Here is a 19,014-nt window from a genome sequence, read left to right as displayed (position 1 = left end):
CTGCAAAGTTATGATATGTTACTTACGGATTTATTCAGGTGTTTATGCACCTCCAAAAAGAACTGACCTAACTGCCACCTGTGGTGCATCATGGGAACAGGGGGTCGCCTACAGGTCTTAAAGGCACAGAACCCCTACTCTAATGCCTTAAAGGCAAGGTGTCAGTTCTCTTTGTTTCTTTATACTCTACTGCAGCCTACTGGCAAATGCCTCCAATTACAGGTTTTTCTATGGCAATAAAGCATTGTTATGTGACAAATGTTTACTGCTCTCTTTCTTGCTTAGGGGTTGGGAAAATTTAGGTGCTACTATGCAAACCTATGTGATTTCAGCCTTTTTTCATTTTGGAAATATTTTAGACTGCATATATATATAAATATATCTTTTCACATATGCATATATATGTATATATATGTATTTTCTACATGCTCCGGGATCCCGCACATGGGCGGGTATTATTCATAGATTATGACTTTGATGAGTATACCCCTGGATGAGAACTAGGATTACAGGTAAGTAACTAATCCTTACTGTGAGCACTCCATGGAAGGAGTGCATGTGTTTCCTTTCTCTCTTCCCCTTTGTTATTCTTTTCCATTTTCCTCTTTACCTCCATGACCCAACCTTTGTTTTCGCGTCACCATCTCTACCATGCCCCCTGCCTCGCCCTCCATTGTATATATATCTTTATTTTTATTCTTTTACAAGGGCCCGGCAGCTGCTAGGTGCTGCCAAGGTAGCTCACCTCATGCACATTTCTTTCTGGGTTTCCACAACTGCCCCGGTTCCCCTCCCTTGCTCCCCTGCCTCACTCCCCATCTCCCTCCTTGTGTTATGTATGTATTTTTTAATTGTTATTATTTTTCATGAGCCTCACAGTGCTTAGTGCAAAGTGCTGCCTGGCTGCTCACTTATTTTTCCTTTTTTCATTCTAATTTACCATTCTGACATGGCCATCCTCCATATTACAACTGTAATTTAAAAATTACCACCATGGTTCATGACAATGCATGAGCGTTCTTCAGTTGCCGTCTTGGAATGGGTTTTATTTAATAGAAAACCCATTTTAAAATTTCCTGCTATATGTACATATGCATCTTGCTGCATGTGCCCTTATGCATTTGGCATCAAGCCTTGGTTGAAGCCATTTGCTCAACATTTTTGAACCAAGACATATTTGCTTTGCCAGTGCTTGGTAGAAATTCTGCTGGTGTCCTCTTGTTTCCTTTAATTTACGAAAACGATCATGATCCGATACTGTGCATTGACCAGTTGATTCTACAGCAAGAGGTCCTATGGAGGCATATCCTTAGAATATTTTTATACATCATTTAAAGTTCACCATAAAACATAATCTTCTAAAATATATTTTGAAGCCAAAGTATAATTGCCATATGGAAGCCTCCAAACAGCCTTGCTGCAATGCAAAATGTAGAAAATCTGTGGAATATGTGATGACCTTTAAATTAGACATTGTCTTTTTTATTGCACATTCTATTCATTTCAATATGTGTAGCATAATGTTGAATGCATCTTCTATGCAGTATTATTCATATTGTCTTCAAATGTGCTGTGTACCTGATGAAATTCATAAAAGTAGATCAAGAGACATGAAATGGAGCACACAAACGCTGTCACAGCTATCCCTTTGCCCTCTGTCACAGAATGGGCATAGATAAAAAACATAGTGGTGATTGAGGAAGCTAGGCCCACTGTACCCTACCCTGTAACTCTCTCGCTATTCAGGGACTCTATACATCATGTACCTGAATGTAACCTGCTTCTCACAGGTCAGAGATTATTGATTTTACAACTGTTGGCTCTTTTTCTTCAAGGTCGGTCTGTGTTTGTGCCCAGAAAGATATGAAAGTGAATACATTGACATGCTCTCTGCTGGCAAAATAAAACTTCTGTGCTCGATGGCGATCAAGAATAGGATGTTGATTTAACAGTGATGAGAGGAAGCAGGGTTGAGGAAGAGAAAATGGTAATGGGACCCTTAGCTGAGATGGAGGGGTTGAGGCCAGGTGTATATGTGGTGCTAACTAATGTTAGATTAGTGGAAAGGACTAGTAAAAAGGAGCTGAGTGCAAAGAGATGGGACAGATATATGCCTGTCTGGAGCATAACAGATTAGAAAAGGCAGCTGATCAGCAGCTGTTAAGCAGTTATCTTTGGATGCTGAGGGTTTCCTGGTTCTGCAGGCGAATAAATGTTACTGAATATTCAGTTTTGATTTGCTAGCTCTGTCAACAAAATGTCATTAAGGGAATGGCTGGCAATAAGTTCTGCCATGAGACCCCCAAAGATTGCATCCATCCTAGATACTGCCATTGTGTCATGGCATGTGTAAACAAAGCGAAGGAGGTGGTTCTCCTTGTCCTTGTGAGAGGGGCAGAAACATCAGGGATAATGGGAGAGTGCCTTCCAGGTCTGTGAAGTAACTTGTACTGGCATTCTGCTATGCTGGGCTACCGGACTTATCCTGACAGAGCTCTTTACCTGACCCTACACTGTCTAGGAGGCTGTTTCAGTGCAGCACACAAATCTAGTCTGGAATTTGTGTTTGCACTTGGGACCACAACAAAAGTTCTTGCGCAGCCTGCAACGCTCTCATTCTAGAAAGAATTAAGCACTGATGCAATAGGAGGTGGGTGAATTACTTGAAGCACCCCCAGTGCTCTACTGTGTTGCTACCTGTTCCAGGTGCCATAGCCATCGAGGGAAAACACTCTGATGAGGTCTTTGGGTGAGAGCGGAGACATGTCAGGGAGGCATTTCTGGTAGCACAGAAGCCATGGAAGAGTAAAGTTCAGTCTCACGAGTCTGTCTCGACAGAAGAATCACTATGGTCCTGCAGGAAACCCTAATCTAGGACTAAGACTGCTCCTCAAATTTCCAGTATTGCCATCAAAATGTGTCCATATCCCACATGGCCTAAAGTACATAGGGAAACACACGGTACCAGCACCAAAGATTCCGCACCAAGGATTCTCTTTCTAGGGAACCACTGTCAAAAAAGTACCGACAGTCTGCACTGCCTACTAATGTTAAAACGTGTAGCAGCGAAAAGAGCTCTTGATGCTAAACAAGCCCTTAAGTCAGCATCCAGAGGCTCTAGTTCAATAGGTCACCCAGATCCCTTTGGCACCAAAACAATACACCATTGATTCCTAGTATGGGAGATGGTGAACAGGTTGACACAAGCCTGCACATTATTTACATGGACCTGCACACAGGCCATATACTTGCAGAACCTCCTACAACATTGCCATTGCCTCATGAAAAAAGGAAACTTATATTTCAGTGGGTTATTTGAGAGAAATCCAGGGTTACTTTTAACTCCTTGCCACAAACAGTTATCTCTGAACGACTTGCACTCAGACTCATATGAGGAATATTTTTTACTTTCAGCTCTAACCTATCAGGATACAGCTTTTATTGATGATCAAGAGGATGCATGGCAAGACTATAGGATCGATAGTTAAAAGGACATGTCTCTGAAACTTTATCCATAAAAGGTTTCACCACAAATGACACCACTGAGTATCACTTTATAATTGCAAGAGCTTTAACGCATAAGGTCCCTAGGAACAGAGTAGGAGGAAAATGATTTCTTGATCGAAAGCCTGTCTAAAAGTGAGCCTTCCATTCTTCTATTACTGCTTCTAAAAACGTTGCTGAACTGTTCTTTTGACATACCCATTCAAGGCCAGGATAGTTAGTCCTCGAGTGGAAAAAAAATTAAACTGGCTCCACAAGACCCATCTTTATGTGTAGACATGTCACACTAGAGTCCTTGATAATGTGCATGCCAAGTAATGGAGCATTCATGCAATGCACAGGTGGCACACCTCTAGAAAAGGAAAGCAAGAAACTAGATGCAACAGGGAAAAGGGTTGTGTTAGGGCTCAATTGTCTATTGTGAAATCTATGGCATAACTTGCTAGGTACTGTAGGGACCAATTGGATGAGGTGGACAGCTGCCCAAGCACTTTCCAGGCAACTATAAGAAAAGAACAACCTTGGTTGGCAAAGAAAGTGAGGTAAGGCACGAGGGATGTGAGAAAGTGATCATGCCCTGTATTAGGGGCATCAATGCTAACCAGTAATACCCAAGCTCCATCTAGAGTCCTCGTAAGTATAACATACCGTCCTTCCCTGTCTTGTCCTTTTCAAATAGGATCCTGGGTGAATCGAGATCAAGGAACCCCTAGCAAAAGAGGAATAACTGGTGGCATGGAGCTGGCCCTTCCAGCTTCTCTGCAAGATTGACACCTTTCGGGTAATTTTGTGTGTTTCCTGGAGGAAGGTTCTAGGAGGCTGGCTTATTATATGATGCACTCTTATTCAAGTGATGCACCTTGCTCTAATCCTAACAACCCTTATGGTGATTTCAGTGGTCTTTGATAACCATAGAAAGCTCTCAAAGTGGTAGCTGTGGAAAGCAGCCTTCAGGCTTTTCTTGAAGGAGTGTAAAGCAGCTTGTTTTACCAATTTTAATCAACAGTGTAACTTAAATGAGAAAGAACCACACAGTGTTTATATAAAAATAAGTCTATTTATTGCTCAACACAATCACTAACACATTGGCATATCTCCTACCCGGAGCTATCAAAACAATACACAAGAATACTGTGAAGAAATGAGGTAAGTAGCACAAATATACACTGGTATCGAGGGGGAGATGAAACCATATATTAAGAAAGTGGAATGCGAACTGCAAAGGAGAACAGGACTTGCACCATAAAGCTCGGAGGAGCTGGGGATACAAGGAACCACCCAAGGTAAGTACCCAGGCACCCCACGGAAGTGTTTTGCAGAGTGGAAACACAGCCGCTTATCCAATGGAAGTCAATGGAGAAGTTGTGCTGCAGTTTTATAGAAGGACACTTCCCGGAGGACCCAAAGAAACGCTTTGGAAGACAGAGGTTGGAGAATCACCTCACCTGTGGATGCCCCAGGAACCAGGTTACCAGTACCAGGGAAGCCGGGTGCATAGGGGTGAAGTGACGTCAGAACCTGCTGTAGATGACAATGGGAGACTTCGAATTAGATGCCTCTGGAGAAGACTGTGAAGGAGGCCAGTGGAATCCAAGGGTGGATTTTAGAAGTGAAGAACCTGCAAGCAGAGGGGACAGAATCTATGCCACTTGGAAGTGACCAAGAGGTGCAGGAGAGTGACTTCTTCACTCCAAGGGAGATTTCTTTGGGTGTCCTTTATGCCCACAGGTCTTTTGGAGACCCTAGATGAAGCACAGACACAGATGACACAGAAGACTTGAAGAACAGCGAGAGCAGGAGTCTTTCTTGGTTCAGTCTCGGTTCCATTCGAAGTCTAACGAAGTCCAGTGCCCAGACGATTGAAAAGCAATGCAGTTTCAAGGTTGAGTCTGGTCCAACGATGAATCTGAGGACCCACCCACAGGGGAGCTCTTGAGTACGTAAGGAAAGAGTTGAGACGACTCGGGGGTCCCTCTCAGAAGAGGGGCTGGAAAGAGGGGAGGATACTCCCCTGTCCTTTGTCCAGTTTCACGCCAGAGCAGGAACCAAGAGTTCCTGAACTTGATCAAACTGGAGTATTCAAGGAGGGCACCTTCTGTGTCCTTCAAAGCAGTCACAGCAGCAAGCTCCCCGACCCAAGCCCAATACACTATGTCCTATCTGGGAGGTGGTCACAACTCCCTGTGACAGGAAACCTATTGATCTACCTTCCCCTGCTCAAGCACAGTTCAGAAGCAGAAGGCAGAATTATGTCTTTGGTCGGCAACAGCACTAGCTTGCTAGCGGACCCTGAAAAGCTGTTACCTGGAGTACGGGGGGGGATTCTTCTAAGGGGCCTCTAGTACTTGGGATCATACTTGTCCAAACATGACCCTGTTCGATGCAAACATTATATAGTTAGATATTTCATGATGACTAATGTCCACTATATGTCTTAAAATGGCTGACCGCACTTACAAAGCCTAGAGAATCTACTTGTGTCCTGCTCATGCAGGGGCACCCTCACACTTGTAACGAAGCACCTGCCATCAGGACTGAAGAGCCTTCCATAGGGTGGCTTATAGGTTTTAACTGCAGTGATTTCAGTTATAATATATCAGTTGTGAGAGGTACACGCAACGACTCACACAGGCTGCAATGGTAGGCTGTAGTCACAGTTTAAGTGGATTCCAATGGGTGGCACAATACATGCTGCAGCCCATGGGAGACCCAGGGTACCTTAGTACCATATACTAGGGACTTATAAGGGTACACTAGTAGCCAATTGTGGAGGTACCAAAGTACTTACAGAACCAATTTAGGGGAGGAATCATAGATGCTTGGGTCATTATTAGTAAGAACCCAGCAAACTAGGTCAACAACACACTGACACATGTAAAAGTGGGTGCACCCATGCTAGAAAGATCCTACCTGTCTACAAAGGTTATGTCTTTATGTTGTCACTTAAGGAAAGCAAAAACTTGATCTCTCTTTGTTATTGTTCCCATACCTTTCATGTTGTAAATAAGTAGTTATTATGGATTTAACCCGCTAAGAAGACCGGTTTTAAGCCTTGCAAGGACAGTTGCAAGAGTTGTCTGTAACATATTCCCACCAGCTGTGACAAGGCGAGCAGGGACTGTGATTTGATAAACTGGATGACCATAAAGGAACGTGAAGCAAAACTTTGTCGCCAAGCTCAAGAAAATGCAGCGCCAGGACTGCTCGAAGTCCTACTCCAAGTTGATAACTTTTTTCTGGTCTCTCTCCCATTCCTGGAGTAGATGGAGCCGCTTTTGAGGCTGGTCCTAGTCGCACTCCAAATCCTTAGGTAACCATAGGAAAGATACGTTGTTGAACCATATTTCCCCTCCTTCGCACCATTCCCACTCCACTGATGAAGTGCATGGGCAGTGGCAATAGTCCCCTTCCCATTCTTGAAGTTGGCCGACTTCAGAGCCGATTCCACAGCTGGTTCTTGCACAAACTTGAGTTTCATGGGCTTTTTAGCCACGACGTACCAAATCAATGAGTTCTGCTCCAGCTCTTCGGTTCTTTACGTGCTTCTTCTGGAGTGCCTTTGGGGGCCACAAGGATTAGAGGACTACCACCTACATTACCGCTGGCGGGTTTGTCTTTGGCGCCAGCTGGACTCTGTACCAATTCTGCTCTAGTATCAACGTCGCCCTCAGTGCTCTTACCCAATCCAGGCCTGGGAACGTCAGTGCCAATACCATCCTTGCTTTCGGGCAAAGCGGCTATTGAGAGGGTGCCAATGCCATGAGTAGGATATTGTTGTTATTCCTGCTACTTTCTGGTGCCCAAGAAGGATAGAGGTCTTCGGCCTAGTCTGGATCTGCGCCCTTTCAGTTTCATCCCCCGCAAGGAAAAATTCAGAATGCTCACTCTTGCACAAGTCTTGTCTCTCCTCGACCCTGGGGACTGTATGGTGGCGCTATCTCTACATTCCTGTCCTCCTTGCTCATCTGCACTACCTGTGGTCGCTTCTGGATTGGTGCAGCCAGCTGGGAGAGGTGGAGATCAGAGGCCTCTGGTCTCTGGCAGAGACCCATTTTCATATTAACGTACTGGAGCTTAGGGCCATCCCTTTGGCACTGAAAGCCTTTCTGCTATCCATCAAGAGGAGGTTGGTGCAGGTGCTCATAGATAATTCCAAAGCCATGTGGAACTGCAACAAACAGGGCGGGTGGGGTCACTGACCCTGTGTCAGGAGATCTGTGCCTCTGGAAATGGCTGGACCATCAAGGAATCTTCCTGGTGGCGAACCACTTGGTGGGCTTACTTAAAGTCAGGCTGAACTCAGTCATTGGCGCCTAGCACGTCACAAGTCACCGTTACACCCAGAGGTGGCACAATGTTTCTTCTGTGAATGGGAATGGGAAGAACCTTGGCTCCATCTTTTTGCCGCATCGAGAATGCACAATGTCAGCATTTCTGTGCGCTGGAGTTTCCGGGGTATCTCTCGCTCGGAGATACGTCTGCCTCGAGTGAAACTCAGCACTCCTGAACCCCTTTCAGATGATATGACTCCTGCCACACTTTTCTCAGGAAGATCAAGACAGACTGGGCTCAAGTCATCCTAGTGGTTCAGGTTTGGGCATGGAGAGTATGGTATCCAGAACTGAGCTTAAACATCTGTCCTCCAATAAGGCTACCTCTCCAAGAGGATCTGCTATCGCAGCAGAACAGTTGGGTTCTCCACCCCAGCCTTCGCAGTCTCCACCTTCATGTGTGGCGATTGAGCAGCGACAGCGGAACACCTTTGACCTTCCTTCCGGAGGTGGTTGATGTTATCTTGGCAGCTAGCCGTCCCTCGAAAAACTATATTCGCTTGTCATTGGGTAAGATTTGTGATTTGGTGCTGATTGTCCAATTGACCCCCTTACAGGCCGAGCTATCCAATGTTTCATTATTTGTTCTGGCTCTCACCCAGCAAGGACTTGTTCTGGGCACAGTTAGATGTTATTTTTCAACCCTCTTGGCCCTCTTACTGTTGCCTGATCACCCTGGAGTTGATTTATTGAAGTTGTCTAAGTATCTATGAAAATAACGTCCTATCCAGGCAGCGCCAGCAGCAACTGACCGGTGGGAATTCTAAGGACACTTGAACACGAAGCAAGCTCTAGAATCAAGAACTCATTACAGAACACAATGACACACAGGTCATTACACCCTCGTTATTTCAATCATCTGTTTTAATGCATTTTATAAAGGGATTTAGTATATGTTTCCCCCTTCTCCTTTTGTGATACCCCAATAGGACCTCAATCTCGTCCTTACTTATTTGAAGTGTACTCCTTTAGAGCTCATCACAGTTGCCCTTTACGACTCTTCACCTTCTAAACGATGTTCCATATTGCAAAAACCTTAGCACGAAATGTGAGTGAGCTTCATGCTCTGTGTGTTCATCCACCTTATTTCACCTTCATCCCTGACCAACTTGTTTTGCAAACTAGGGCTTCCTTTCTCCCAAAAGTTGGGACGCCGTTCCGTGTCGGCAAAACAATTACCCTGTTGGCGTTCTATGTTCCACTTAATCCCCTTAAAGGAGGAGGAGAGGTCTCATCGTGAGGATCCGAAAAGAGCACTCAGCTTCTTCATCAATCGCACTAAAGACCACAAGGATGGTCAGCTCTTTGTGGGATTCATTGGAATGAAAATGGCCGGGCAATTTAAATGCACACCATTTAACACTAGCTTGTGCTCGCCATTAAGATTTTCTACTCACTGGTTAAGAAGCAGCCTCCAGTAGCACTGCATTTTTATTCCACCTGGGCAAAAGGTGTCCTTGATTTTTGCCAGGCATCTACATTGGAGTCTCTCCATACATTCACAAAGCACTATTGTTGGGACTGTCAGGTTTGCAGAGAAAGGTACTTTGCCTGCTCAGTCCTGCAAGATTTTCTGGTTTGAACCCATCCACAGCCCACCTTCCTTAGCAACTGCTTTTTTATTTATTGAAAAGGTTAGAAGTTTATATCAGAAAAACAAGATTCCTCACTGATCCTTCCATCCTCCGCATTCTGTGTTTGTACATGTTGGAAAACGAGGCAGCACCTGTGAGGCCTGCACAAATAACATGACACATTTGTCCTTCTCTGGGAACCAAACACCCTAGGGCAGCGCCTGACTCTCAGAGGGTAGCGTTGCAGAGCAGCTGAGGCTTACTCAAGGGAGGTGGTGTGGGCTAGTAATCGCCATTTGCAGGTGCGCAAAAATAACACTCAATAATTGATTGTCCAGTCTGTACTTTGCTTTATAAAAGTAAGAGTACATTTATTAAACACACACACCACTCAATACTATACACCAATTTACAAATATACATAAGCTGATGGAATTTGTGACATTGCATAACATCTCCACCCCTCCTGCGGGGTGGGGGGGGGGGTTCTAGTACCACCACTCCAAATATATGCACATCATCTTGCCCCCAATGCAGTGAATTGGTCTTAACCTGGTGCGAGGGCCGTGCGCACTGGCACCATCCCAGTGGCGATCCCGCCCCATTACCTCAACAAGCATTAAACAGGCTACACCTGCCTTGGTGACACATGACCCTGGCTTAGCATCTCCTACTGACCATACAGTATGCACCTCTACATCTTCAGGGCTAATAGGCTGTGGTCTTCAATTAAGCGCAGGAGCAAGAATACATGTTTACGTATACTTTAGAATGACAGTACTCAGCACATTTGGATATCATTAAAAATGCATTGCAATTACAGCCCCTAAAAGCATCACAGATGATCACAGGATTAAATTATAAATACAGTCAGACACCCTAGCAGGAGTGTCGAGCCACTTAAATCCACTTTGCTTATGATATCACCTTACACCAATACTTCACATTGAAGTCAGTCCCTCTAAAAGAATAATGTTAGTAAAAGCATTTGTGGTGCAATTACACCTCTTCACCTCCAGGGGATGCCTTCTTCCAGACGTCCACCACCTTAGCCTTTCACTTCCAAAAGCACTTTTCGATCACCCTCGGCTGAAGAACAAAAGTTCCAGCCCAGAAGGTTTAAAATGCATGCTGAGCCCTTGAGGGGTTATTCTCTCTAATTCACCAAGACACTTAGGGTGGGACTTTTCTTCTTTGGGCTGGGGAGGCTGCGTTGCTCCTGCAGCTCCCCCTGCCCCTCTTTCAACAAATAAGGGTGATCCCCCTCCTCTGGGGGCCACCAGCATCCGAAACAGCCGAGTTCCTAATGCCTTGCAAGGCATTCTAGGGCGCTTCATACCGATTTCCCGCATATTAAATGAGCGGCTCCCCCGCTGTGCTGGGGAGAGCTGCGACGTGTGCCCCACGCCGCTTTGGATGTCTGTGGGAGGGTCCGGTCCCACCCGGACCCCCAGGTGAGTCATTCGGCTCGGGGAGCCCACCCCTGGACGATCCGCCGATATTCGGGGGCCCGGTCCCACCCGGGCCCCTGGCACTTCTCTGGTTCGTCTTGGGGGTTCCGGGACCCCCGCATGCCCCCACGTTGGAGGGCAGCCTGAGGAGCCCACCCCGGCTGCCCCCGCCTGCTCCCCGCAAGGCCAGCACATTCCTGTTGTGGTGTGCCGCGGGCAGACACGGAAGCTTGTGCCTGCCTCAGGGGACCACACTCAAGGGGATGGGGTCCTGGGCCCATAGTCCACTTTCGGGGGTGAACGCGCCGGCGCCCCCCCCCCCCCCCCCAATGTCCGCATTCTCGTTTTGGCCTGAAGTTGGGGTCCCGGGCCCCGCCTCTACTTCGCCGGGGGCCAGGGTGGGCTCCTGGCCCCCCCTGTAGGGGTGAGTCTTCACAGGGAGCGCGACGGCGCTCCCCGGCTTCACTTCCAACGGTCGACGGCAGCATGGAACAGTAAAGGGCAAGTATCAATGAAATGTAATCTGTACTACAAGTCAAAAGAATCCCTACTCCAAATGTTATGCATCTGTAAATTCTTACTAAAAGAAAGGCCCAGCTAAGTCCAGGCTTGCTTACACCAGAGATTTGATCATACCAGGAGGCCGTGCATGCTTGCTTCGTGTGAGTATACAGAATACAGTAAGAAAATATTTTACATTGGTCACAGTGGACTACTAAAAAAACAAAAAATATCATGTAGCGCTTTGAATGCTAGACAATTGTCAATATGCTTTTAATTACCATGCAACATGTTTATAAAAAAATGTAGTATGTTGACATATTTTACTTTGTTAATCATGAAATGCGTAACCATCATATGTTTGCTTTCAGGAAAGAAAAATTTTCTTCCTCCCTCATACTTGATGATGGGATTTGGCTTCTTGTTTAAGGTAAACTAATAGTTTTTTTTCTTTTTATTTGCTAATTTGTTTTTTCATTTAAAAAAGTGTGAGTTTGATGAATTCAAAAATGTCCCCACAGTGCTATTTTCAGTTTTCCTTGTATTTTTTCTATTTTAATTATTCACTGTTGTTGTTGCTGTTTTTAGCACTGTTTGTTTACCTTGAAATCACATCTTCATTGCCAGCATGTCCCAGGAACGTTCAAGCCATGATCATGCAGGTACTATCTCTGCAGGTCTCCATCATTTTGGATTTCCTCCATTCTAGAGAGTGAATGTGAATACTTACTCCACCTCTGAGAAGTAATGGGGTGCAATAAATAAAAATCTGGTGCTCCATGCGAGTTCAATCCTCTGTTTCTATGTTCTTCATAATGAGACATAAAGGCTTGAGTGCTGTTCCTCATGGCAACAAATCATATTTTACATTTTCACTTTTTAGGATTAATTCAAGTATCAGAAGCCTGAATTAAGGCACATTTATCTGGTCTTCAGCATGTAAACTTTACCATATATCTTTTTCATGCAGACCCTGATGTGTTCATTTGCAATCCGCCAAAGAACTGTCAGCTGTGCATTGAACACTAGGCTATGCCAGACTACAGGCTAATCTATTTCTCTTCCTATTCTCTCATCTGGCAATAGTGGTCATTAAAGGCAAACACTCTCCAAACTGGTAAATCCATCTAATTTGTAAATGATTTGTTATTTTTGACTTCATTTACTGCAGACTAGTGTACTGTGTCACAAGTTACCTGCCAGCTTCCACAGTGTGCTTATTTGAGTTAAAGCAGGCACGTCAAGGAGAAAGCAATTGTAGGAAGGTATCATTTAGCCAGATTTGCGATGTGATCCCTAAACCTCATTCATCAGCCTCTCTCCTTGATGTGTTCCAGAAATGTCTTGATGCTAAGATAGTAAGGTGCAGCCCACAACATAGGACTTTAGGCATTTCAAAGTCTGGATCTCTAGCTCTGCAATTTGCACTTCTGATTCCTTATCTGAAACTACATCCCAGATGTAAGACTGGATCCTAAAAAGGTAAAAGAAAAGAAAAACAACAGCTCATTGGTTGCTTAGGTGACGCCATAGCAGTTCTGTTGTGAGCCATCTGGGCCTCAACCTTCAAAGTGATCTGCCACATTTATAAAGGAGACTCCCATCATGTCACTTCCTTTTTGCCACATGATACAGACGTTACAATTCCAGAGCTTCACCAAGTTTTCTGACTTCTTTAATCTTTTTTCTGTTTAAATGGTTTTTGACGTATCACTTAAGTTCTCAGGCTTCAAGGTATGCAAGAAGAAGATGTGGTGATCAGGAAAGAGAAGGGTTTAGAGTTGTGGTCTGCATTTCAGAGCCTAATATAATTGTCAAGGAGGCATTCTTGATCTGACGCAGAAGATGCATTGTGTCACTTCTAAAAGAAGCACAAGAGAATCAAATACATTGCTTTTCGATATACATGTCCACTTCTGGCTCAGTGTGGTACCATCATAAGGATTTGTCCCTGTCCCCACCTAAGCCATCCTTTACACATTCTAATGAGATGCACTTGAGAAATTCACACTCCATCTCAGTTTCTTTCCTCTTCGGATCCTAATCAGATGGATACTCTTTGAATGATCTTGCTAGAGATTTCTGCAAACATAACCCCTCATAATACAGACTTAGATGCTGGAATGTTTTAATCTTGTCAGGATGGGGTTTGTAGTTTGCTTCACATGTGACCATGTTAGTGCCTCAATCCCGAATCTGAGTGCTAAAAAGTCTAAAGCAAGTTGTACCACATGCTCCAATCTGGCCTTGCAATGACACATGTAAATGTGTTCCACCGTTTTTTGGACAGTGGGTATACAACACACATCTAATTCATTCTTGGTAACTATATTTATCTTCAACTTATGAGTAGATTAATCACCTCTAGCTATGTTCATTCAGGTATCAAACCTTTGTTTGCAACTTGGTACATCATTTCAGTTATAAAAGCTGCTGCATGTTTATCATTTAACAATTAACTTGAATCAACTAGCATCTTCTCAATTAAAGTTTGATAAATATTAGAGAAAAAATTTGACACAACATTGATCCAGTACAAGCCATTTGTACACTGTCAAGCACAAATTCTGTTATTGTTTTAAGGAAACACAGGAAAAAAAGAAGTTCTGGCCTGCCTCTAGAGCAGTGTTTCTCAAACTGTGGGTCACAACCCACTAATGGGTCGCAAGCTAGTTTTCGGTGGGTCGCGAGTAATAAATAAAGATGTTTAAATTCTGTGTTTAACTTGTCATACTTGCCGTGATTCAAAGACATCGGTCAGATGTTGGGCTCCTTTATTCTTTTAACTTGAGGATTAGTGTTTGCTTTTCTTTCTCTGACGGCAAAGCAAGAGGTGCCGCCACTACCCCCGCTCCCCCCCTCTGCTCACCCCCCCCCTACCTTGGGTGCCGCTCCCTGCCGCCGAGCCGCCCCAGTCCCCCTTCCCGCCACAGACCTCCATCTACCCCGCCCCCCTCCTGTCCATTGGCCGCCCCGCTCCCGCCACCCAGCTGACCCGCCCTCCCGGCTCCTTCCTATGACGCCCCCAGAGCGACCGCGCAGCGGGAGCACCGAATGAGCGCCAAAGGTAAGCCCGTCTGCGCCTGGACCGCGCCCAGCGCCAGGACCCCTGGCCCCTACCGACGGAAGCCGACCCGACGGACCTACAACGCCACCGAACTCAACGCACTCAACACCGCCCGCCCCCCGGGCTGCTACCGAGCCACACCGAGACGCACCCACGGACCCTTCAGCTGCCACTCCTGCAAGTTCACCTGCAACCGGACCCACGCCACACCAGCACCCACCAAGCCGAACTCCAGCAGCACCCACCTGAAGTGCATCCTGCTCAACACCCGCTCCGTCCACAGACACGCCGTCCAGCTCTGGAACCTGCTCGACAACACAGCCCCAGACGTCGCCTTCCTCACGGAAACCTGGATGAACGCCTCCTCAGCGCCCGACATCGCCATCGCCATCCCGGACGGCTACAAGATCATCCGGAGGGACCGCGTCAACCAGACAGGAGGAGGCATCGCCATCATCCACAGGAACTCCATCCGCATCACGACCGACACCGTCGATACCCTCGCACCCGCCGAACACCTGCACTTCCAGATTCACGTCAACCCCAAGACCACCCTCAGAGGCACCCTCATCTACAGACCCCCGGGACCACGCACACAATTCAGCGAAGACATCGCCGACTTCATCAGCCCGCACGCCCTCCTCTCCGCCGACTACATCCTCCTCGGGGACCTCAACTTCCACCTAGAGAACAACAACGACCGCAACACCACCACCCTGCTGGACAACCTCGCCAACCTCGGACTCGAGCAACTGGTGACCACCCCCACCCACTACGCCGGACACACACTCGACCCGGTCTTCTCTTCCAGCAAGGACATCGCCTTCAGCCACGCCACGGGACTCCACTGGACGGATCACAGCTGCGTCCACTTCAGCTTCAGAAGGACCACGTCCCACCATCACCAGCAACAGGTTCCCCGCAGAAGTTGGAACAAGATCACTGCAGACCAGCTCGCCACTTCCCTGAGCATGAACCCTCCTACCAGCACAACGAACCCCAGCCAAGCGGCCACCAACCTCACGAAATGGATCAGCGACTGCGCAGACGACCTCGCCCCTCTGAAGACCCCACCGAGCCGACCCGGCAGCAAGAAAGCACCATGGTTTAACGACGAACTCAAGAGCTCCAAGAAGAACTGCAGAGCACTCGAGAAAACCTGGCGCAGAGACCCAACACCGGACAACATGACTGCCCTCAAGCTCGCCACCCGAAAACACCACCAACTGATCCACACCACCAAGAAAACCGCATTCAAGGAACGACTGGACAACAACGCACACAACAGCAAGGAACTCTTCAACATCGTGAAAGAGCTCTCCAACCCCAACGCCGGAAACAACGACATCACCCCTTCGCAAGACCTCTGCAACTCCCTCGCCTCCTACTTCCACAACAAGATCGCGGACAAACACAACAGCTTCAGCACTCAACCGACGCACGCCACGACCGAACCACCGCCCCCCACAACCACCCTCCGCGCCTGGACCCCGATCAGCACCGAAGACACCGTCCACACGATGAACTCCATCCACTCCGGATCTCCGACAGACCCCTGCCCTCACCACGTCTTCAACAAGGCCGACGCTGTCATCGCACCCCACCTGCGGGACATCATCAGCACCTCCTTCGACACCGCGACCTTCCCGGAGAGCTGGAAGCACGCCGAACTCAGCGCCCTACTTAAGAAGCCATCAGCCGACCCCACCGACCTCAAGAACTACCGCCCCATCTCGCTGCTCCCGTTTCCGGCAAAAGTCATCGAGAAGACCGTCAACAAGCAAATGACCGCCTTCCTCGAGACGAACGGCTCCCTCGACCTCTCGCAGTCTGGCTTCCGGGCCAACCACAGCACCGAGACCGCCCTGATCGCAGCTACCGATGACATCCGAGCCCTGCTCGACAACGGAGAAACAGCGGCCCTCATCCTCCTGGACCTATCCGCGGCCTTCGACACTGTCTGCCACCGTACCCTAGTACAGCGCCTCAGCAACGTCGGAATCCAGGAGAAGGCACTGGAGTGGATCATCTCCTTCCTCGCCGGAAGGACACAGAGAGTCCGCCTCCCCCCGTTCAGATCGGAGGCCACCGAAGTCATCTGCGGCGTCCCTCAAGGCTCCTCGCTCAGCCCAACACTCTTCAATGTCTACATGAGCCCCCTCGCAGCCATCGCACGCCAGCACAACCTCAACATCATCTCCTACGCCGACGACACCCAGCTGATCCTCTCCCTCACCAACGACCCCGACACCGCCAGAGCCAACCTACACGAAGGGATGACAGACGTCGCCAAGTGGATGATGAACAGTCGCCTGAAACTGAACTCGGACAAGACGGAAGTCCTCATCCTGGGATCTTCACCCTCCGCCTGGGACGACTCCTGGTGGCCCCCCGCCCTGGGCAGCGCACCCAAACCCACAGACCACGCACGCAACCTGGGCTTCATCCCGGACTCCTCCCTCTACATGACCAGACAAGTCAACGCCGTCTCCTCGTCGTGCTTCAACATCCTGCGCATGCTACGTAAGATCTTCCGATGGATCCCCACCGAGACCAGGAAGACGGTCACCCAGGCCCTCGTCACCAGCCGTCTGGACTACGGCAACTCCCTCTACGCCGGAACCACCGCCAAACTCCAGAAGAGACTCCAGCGGATCCAGAACACCTCAGCACGAATCATCCTGGACATCCCCCGCCGCAGCCACATCTCCGGACACCTGAGAGACCTGCACTGGCTCCCGGTCAACAAGAGAATCACCTTCCGGCTCCTCACCCACGCACACAAAGCCCTACACAACCAAGGCCCAGGATACCTCAACAGCCGCCTCAACTTCTACGTTCCCAAACGCCAGCTTCGATCGACCAACCACGCCCTAGCCGCCGTCCCCCGCATCCGAAGAGCCACCACAGGAGGAAGGTCCTTCTCCCACCTGGCCGCCAAGACTTGGAACTCCCTTCCGACCCACCTCCGCCTGACCCAGGACCACCTCGCCTTCAGAAGCAGCTCAAGACCTGGCTGTTCGAGCAGTAGCGAACCCCCTCCCCCCAGCGCCTTGAGACCCTCCGGGTGAGTAGTGCGCTATATAAATGCTTTGATTTATTGATTGAAAGTGAATTATTTGATGAAGTAGGATGTTGTTTTTTGCATTGTTGAACTGGATGCATTCAGCAGTAGGAAAATCAATGTGAAGCACTTTTAGGTCGAGCCTAGAGCAGGGCATTCGCTGCTTGCTCGACTTTAGTAAGTGGGTTTTTAAAGTGCTACCCACCCTCTTTTGCTGGCCTAATGCTTGCGTTCACACGAGCGTGAACGTGCACAGCTGCCATCTTTCAGCGCCCGAGGTGCCATCTGGAGCGTGATTGCTTACACTTTTGGCGCTGCTGCGCGAGCACCACTCGCATGTTTGCCGGCGCGCGCGCGTGCACTCCCCCACCCTTTCCACTTGTTTTTCCATATTTCAGCCTCATACTTCTTATTCCTTTACTCACTTAGCAGATTTTATTCAATTCTCTTTTGTCTCCCTTCCACTATCATATAATTTTTTCCCCTCTGTTGATTCACACACTTCATGTTCTCACAGCTATTGTGTTCCCTTGATTTTTGATCAGCATTACTCTATTTTATCTTACCCTTTTATTTGATAATTCTGTATTCTCAGGCATCCTATGTTAATATAGTCACACCCCTTTCCCCCGCGACTTTTCCATGTCATTGTGAAGCTCTCTAAAACGCCTGGACCATATATTCGTTATATAAAACTGCATAAATAAATACATAGAAGCGCCCGAGGCGCCACCTAGAGCGTGATTGCTTTCACTTTTGGCACGGCTGCGCACGCGCCAATCGCGTGTTTGCCGGTGCGTGCACGTGTACTCCCCCACCCCTCCACTTGTTTCTCCGTTATATAAAGCTGCATAGATAAATACATACAAATCCGTGTACTGCTACAATGCGAATGGGTTCGGCGCGAGCAGTAGAACCGTCTTCCAGCCGGGTGGTGCAGAAGAAACGTGAAATGGTGCGCATTATTAAATATGCAAAGATGAATGTCAGTGGCTTGTAGTGGACTTGAAGATCCCTGAATGAAAAGGGTGCAGGGATGGTCTAATTTGTGAAAGAGCGAACTTCCGCTCTATTCTTCAGTTTTATTTCCCGGGTGCAGTGGGCTATACCTCTGCATTTTAACCTAGCCCTGGGGTATCTGAAATGAATAGAATATGTGGAGCGAAAGGGAGCGGTTTAGTCTTCACAGAGTCCCATCACTGATCTCAACCCTTTCATTTATCTCTTTAGGCTTGAGGTGACTAAACTGGCTCACGGTAGTTTAGCTTTCTTAGGGACCTTTTTGAAGTCTAAAAGCAGGAGTTATGCATGTAGACGCTCCTGCTGATGTCTCATTACCGCCTGGAATGGAGCACTACTACAACAGCACCACAAACATTGACAAACATGTTAAAAAAAATGGAGTGTGCATTTTTGGATTATTTCTGTTTATTTTGTGGAGAGGCTCCTGCTTTAGGCCACTGCTGAATGCAGGGTTATGCACCCATCTTTACACTATACATTGACTGCACCACAGAGGAAT

The 19,014-nt window shown here is 47.6% G+C and overlaps 1 protein-coding gene across 1 annotated transcript in view; it reads left to right on the top strand.

Annotated features, from left to right (window-relative positions):
- Nucleotides 1-19,014, top strand: part of NEMF (nuclear export mediator factor) — a 546,593-nt gene that overhangs the window by 354,886 nt on the left and 172,693 nt on the right. Inside the window, exon 21 of the mRNA XM_078659711.1 lies at nucleotides 11,733-11,791. Coding sequence (XP_078515837.1) covers nucleotides 11,733-11,791 — 59 coding nt within the window. The remainder of the gene's footprint in view (nucleotides 1-11,732; nucleotides 11,792-19,014) is intronic.

This window comes from Lissotriton helveticus, chromosome 9 (genome assembly GCF_964261635.1).
Source record: "Lissotriton helveticus chromosome 9, aLisHel1.1, whole genome shotgun sequence".
Classification (NCBI taxonomy): domain Eukaryota; kingdom Metazoa; phylum Chordata; class Amphibia; order Caudata; family Salamandridae; genus Lissotriton; species Lissotriton helveticus.
This window is presented reverse-complemented; position numbering and strand designations above follow the sequence as displayed.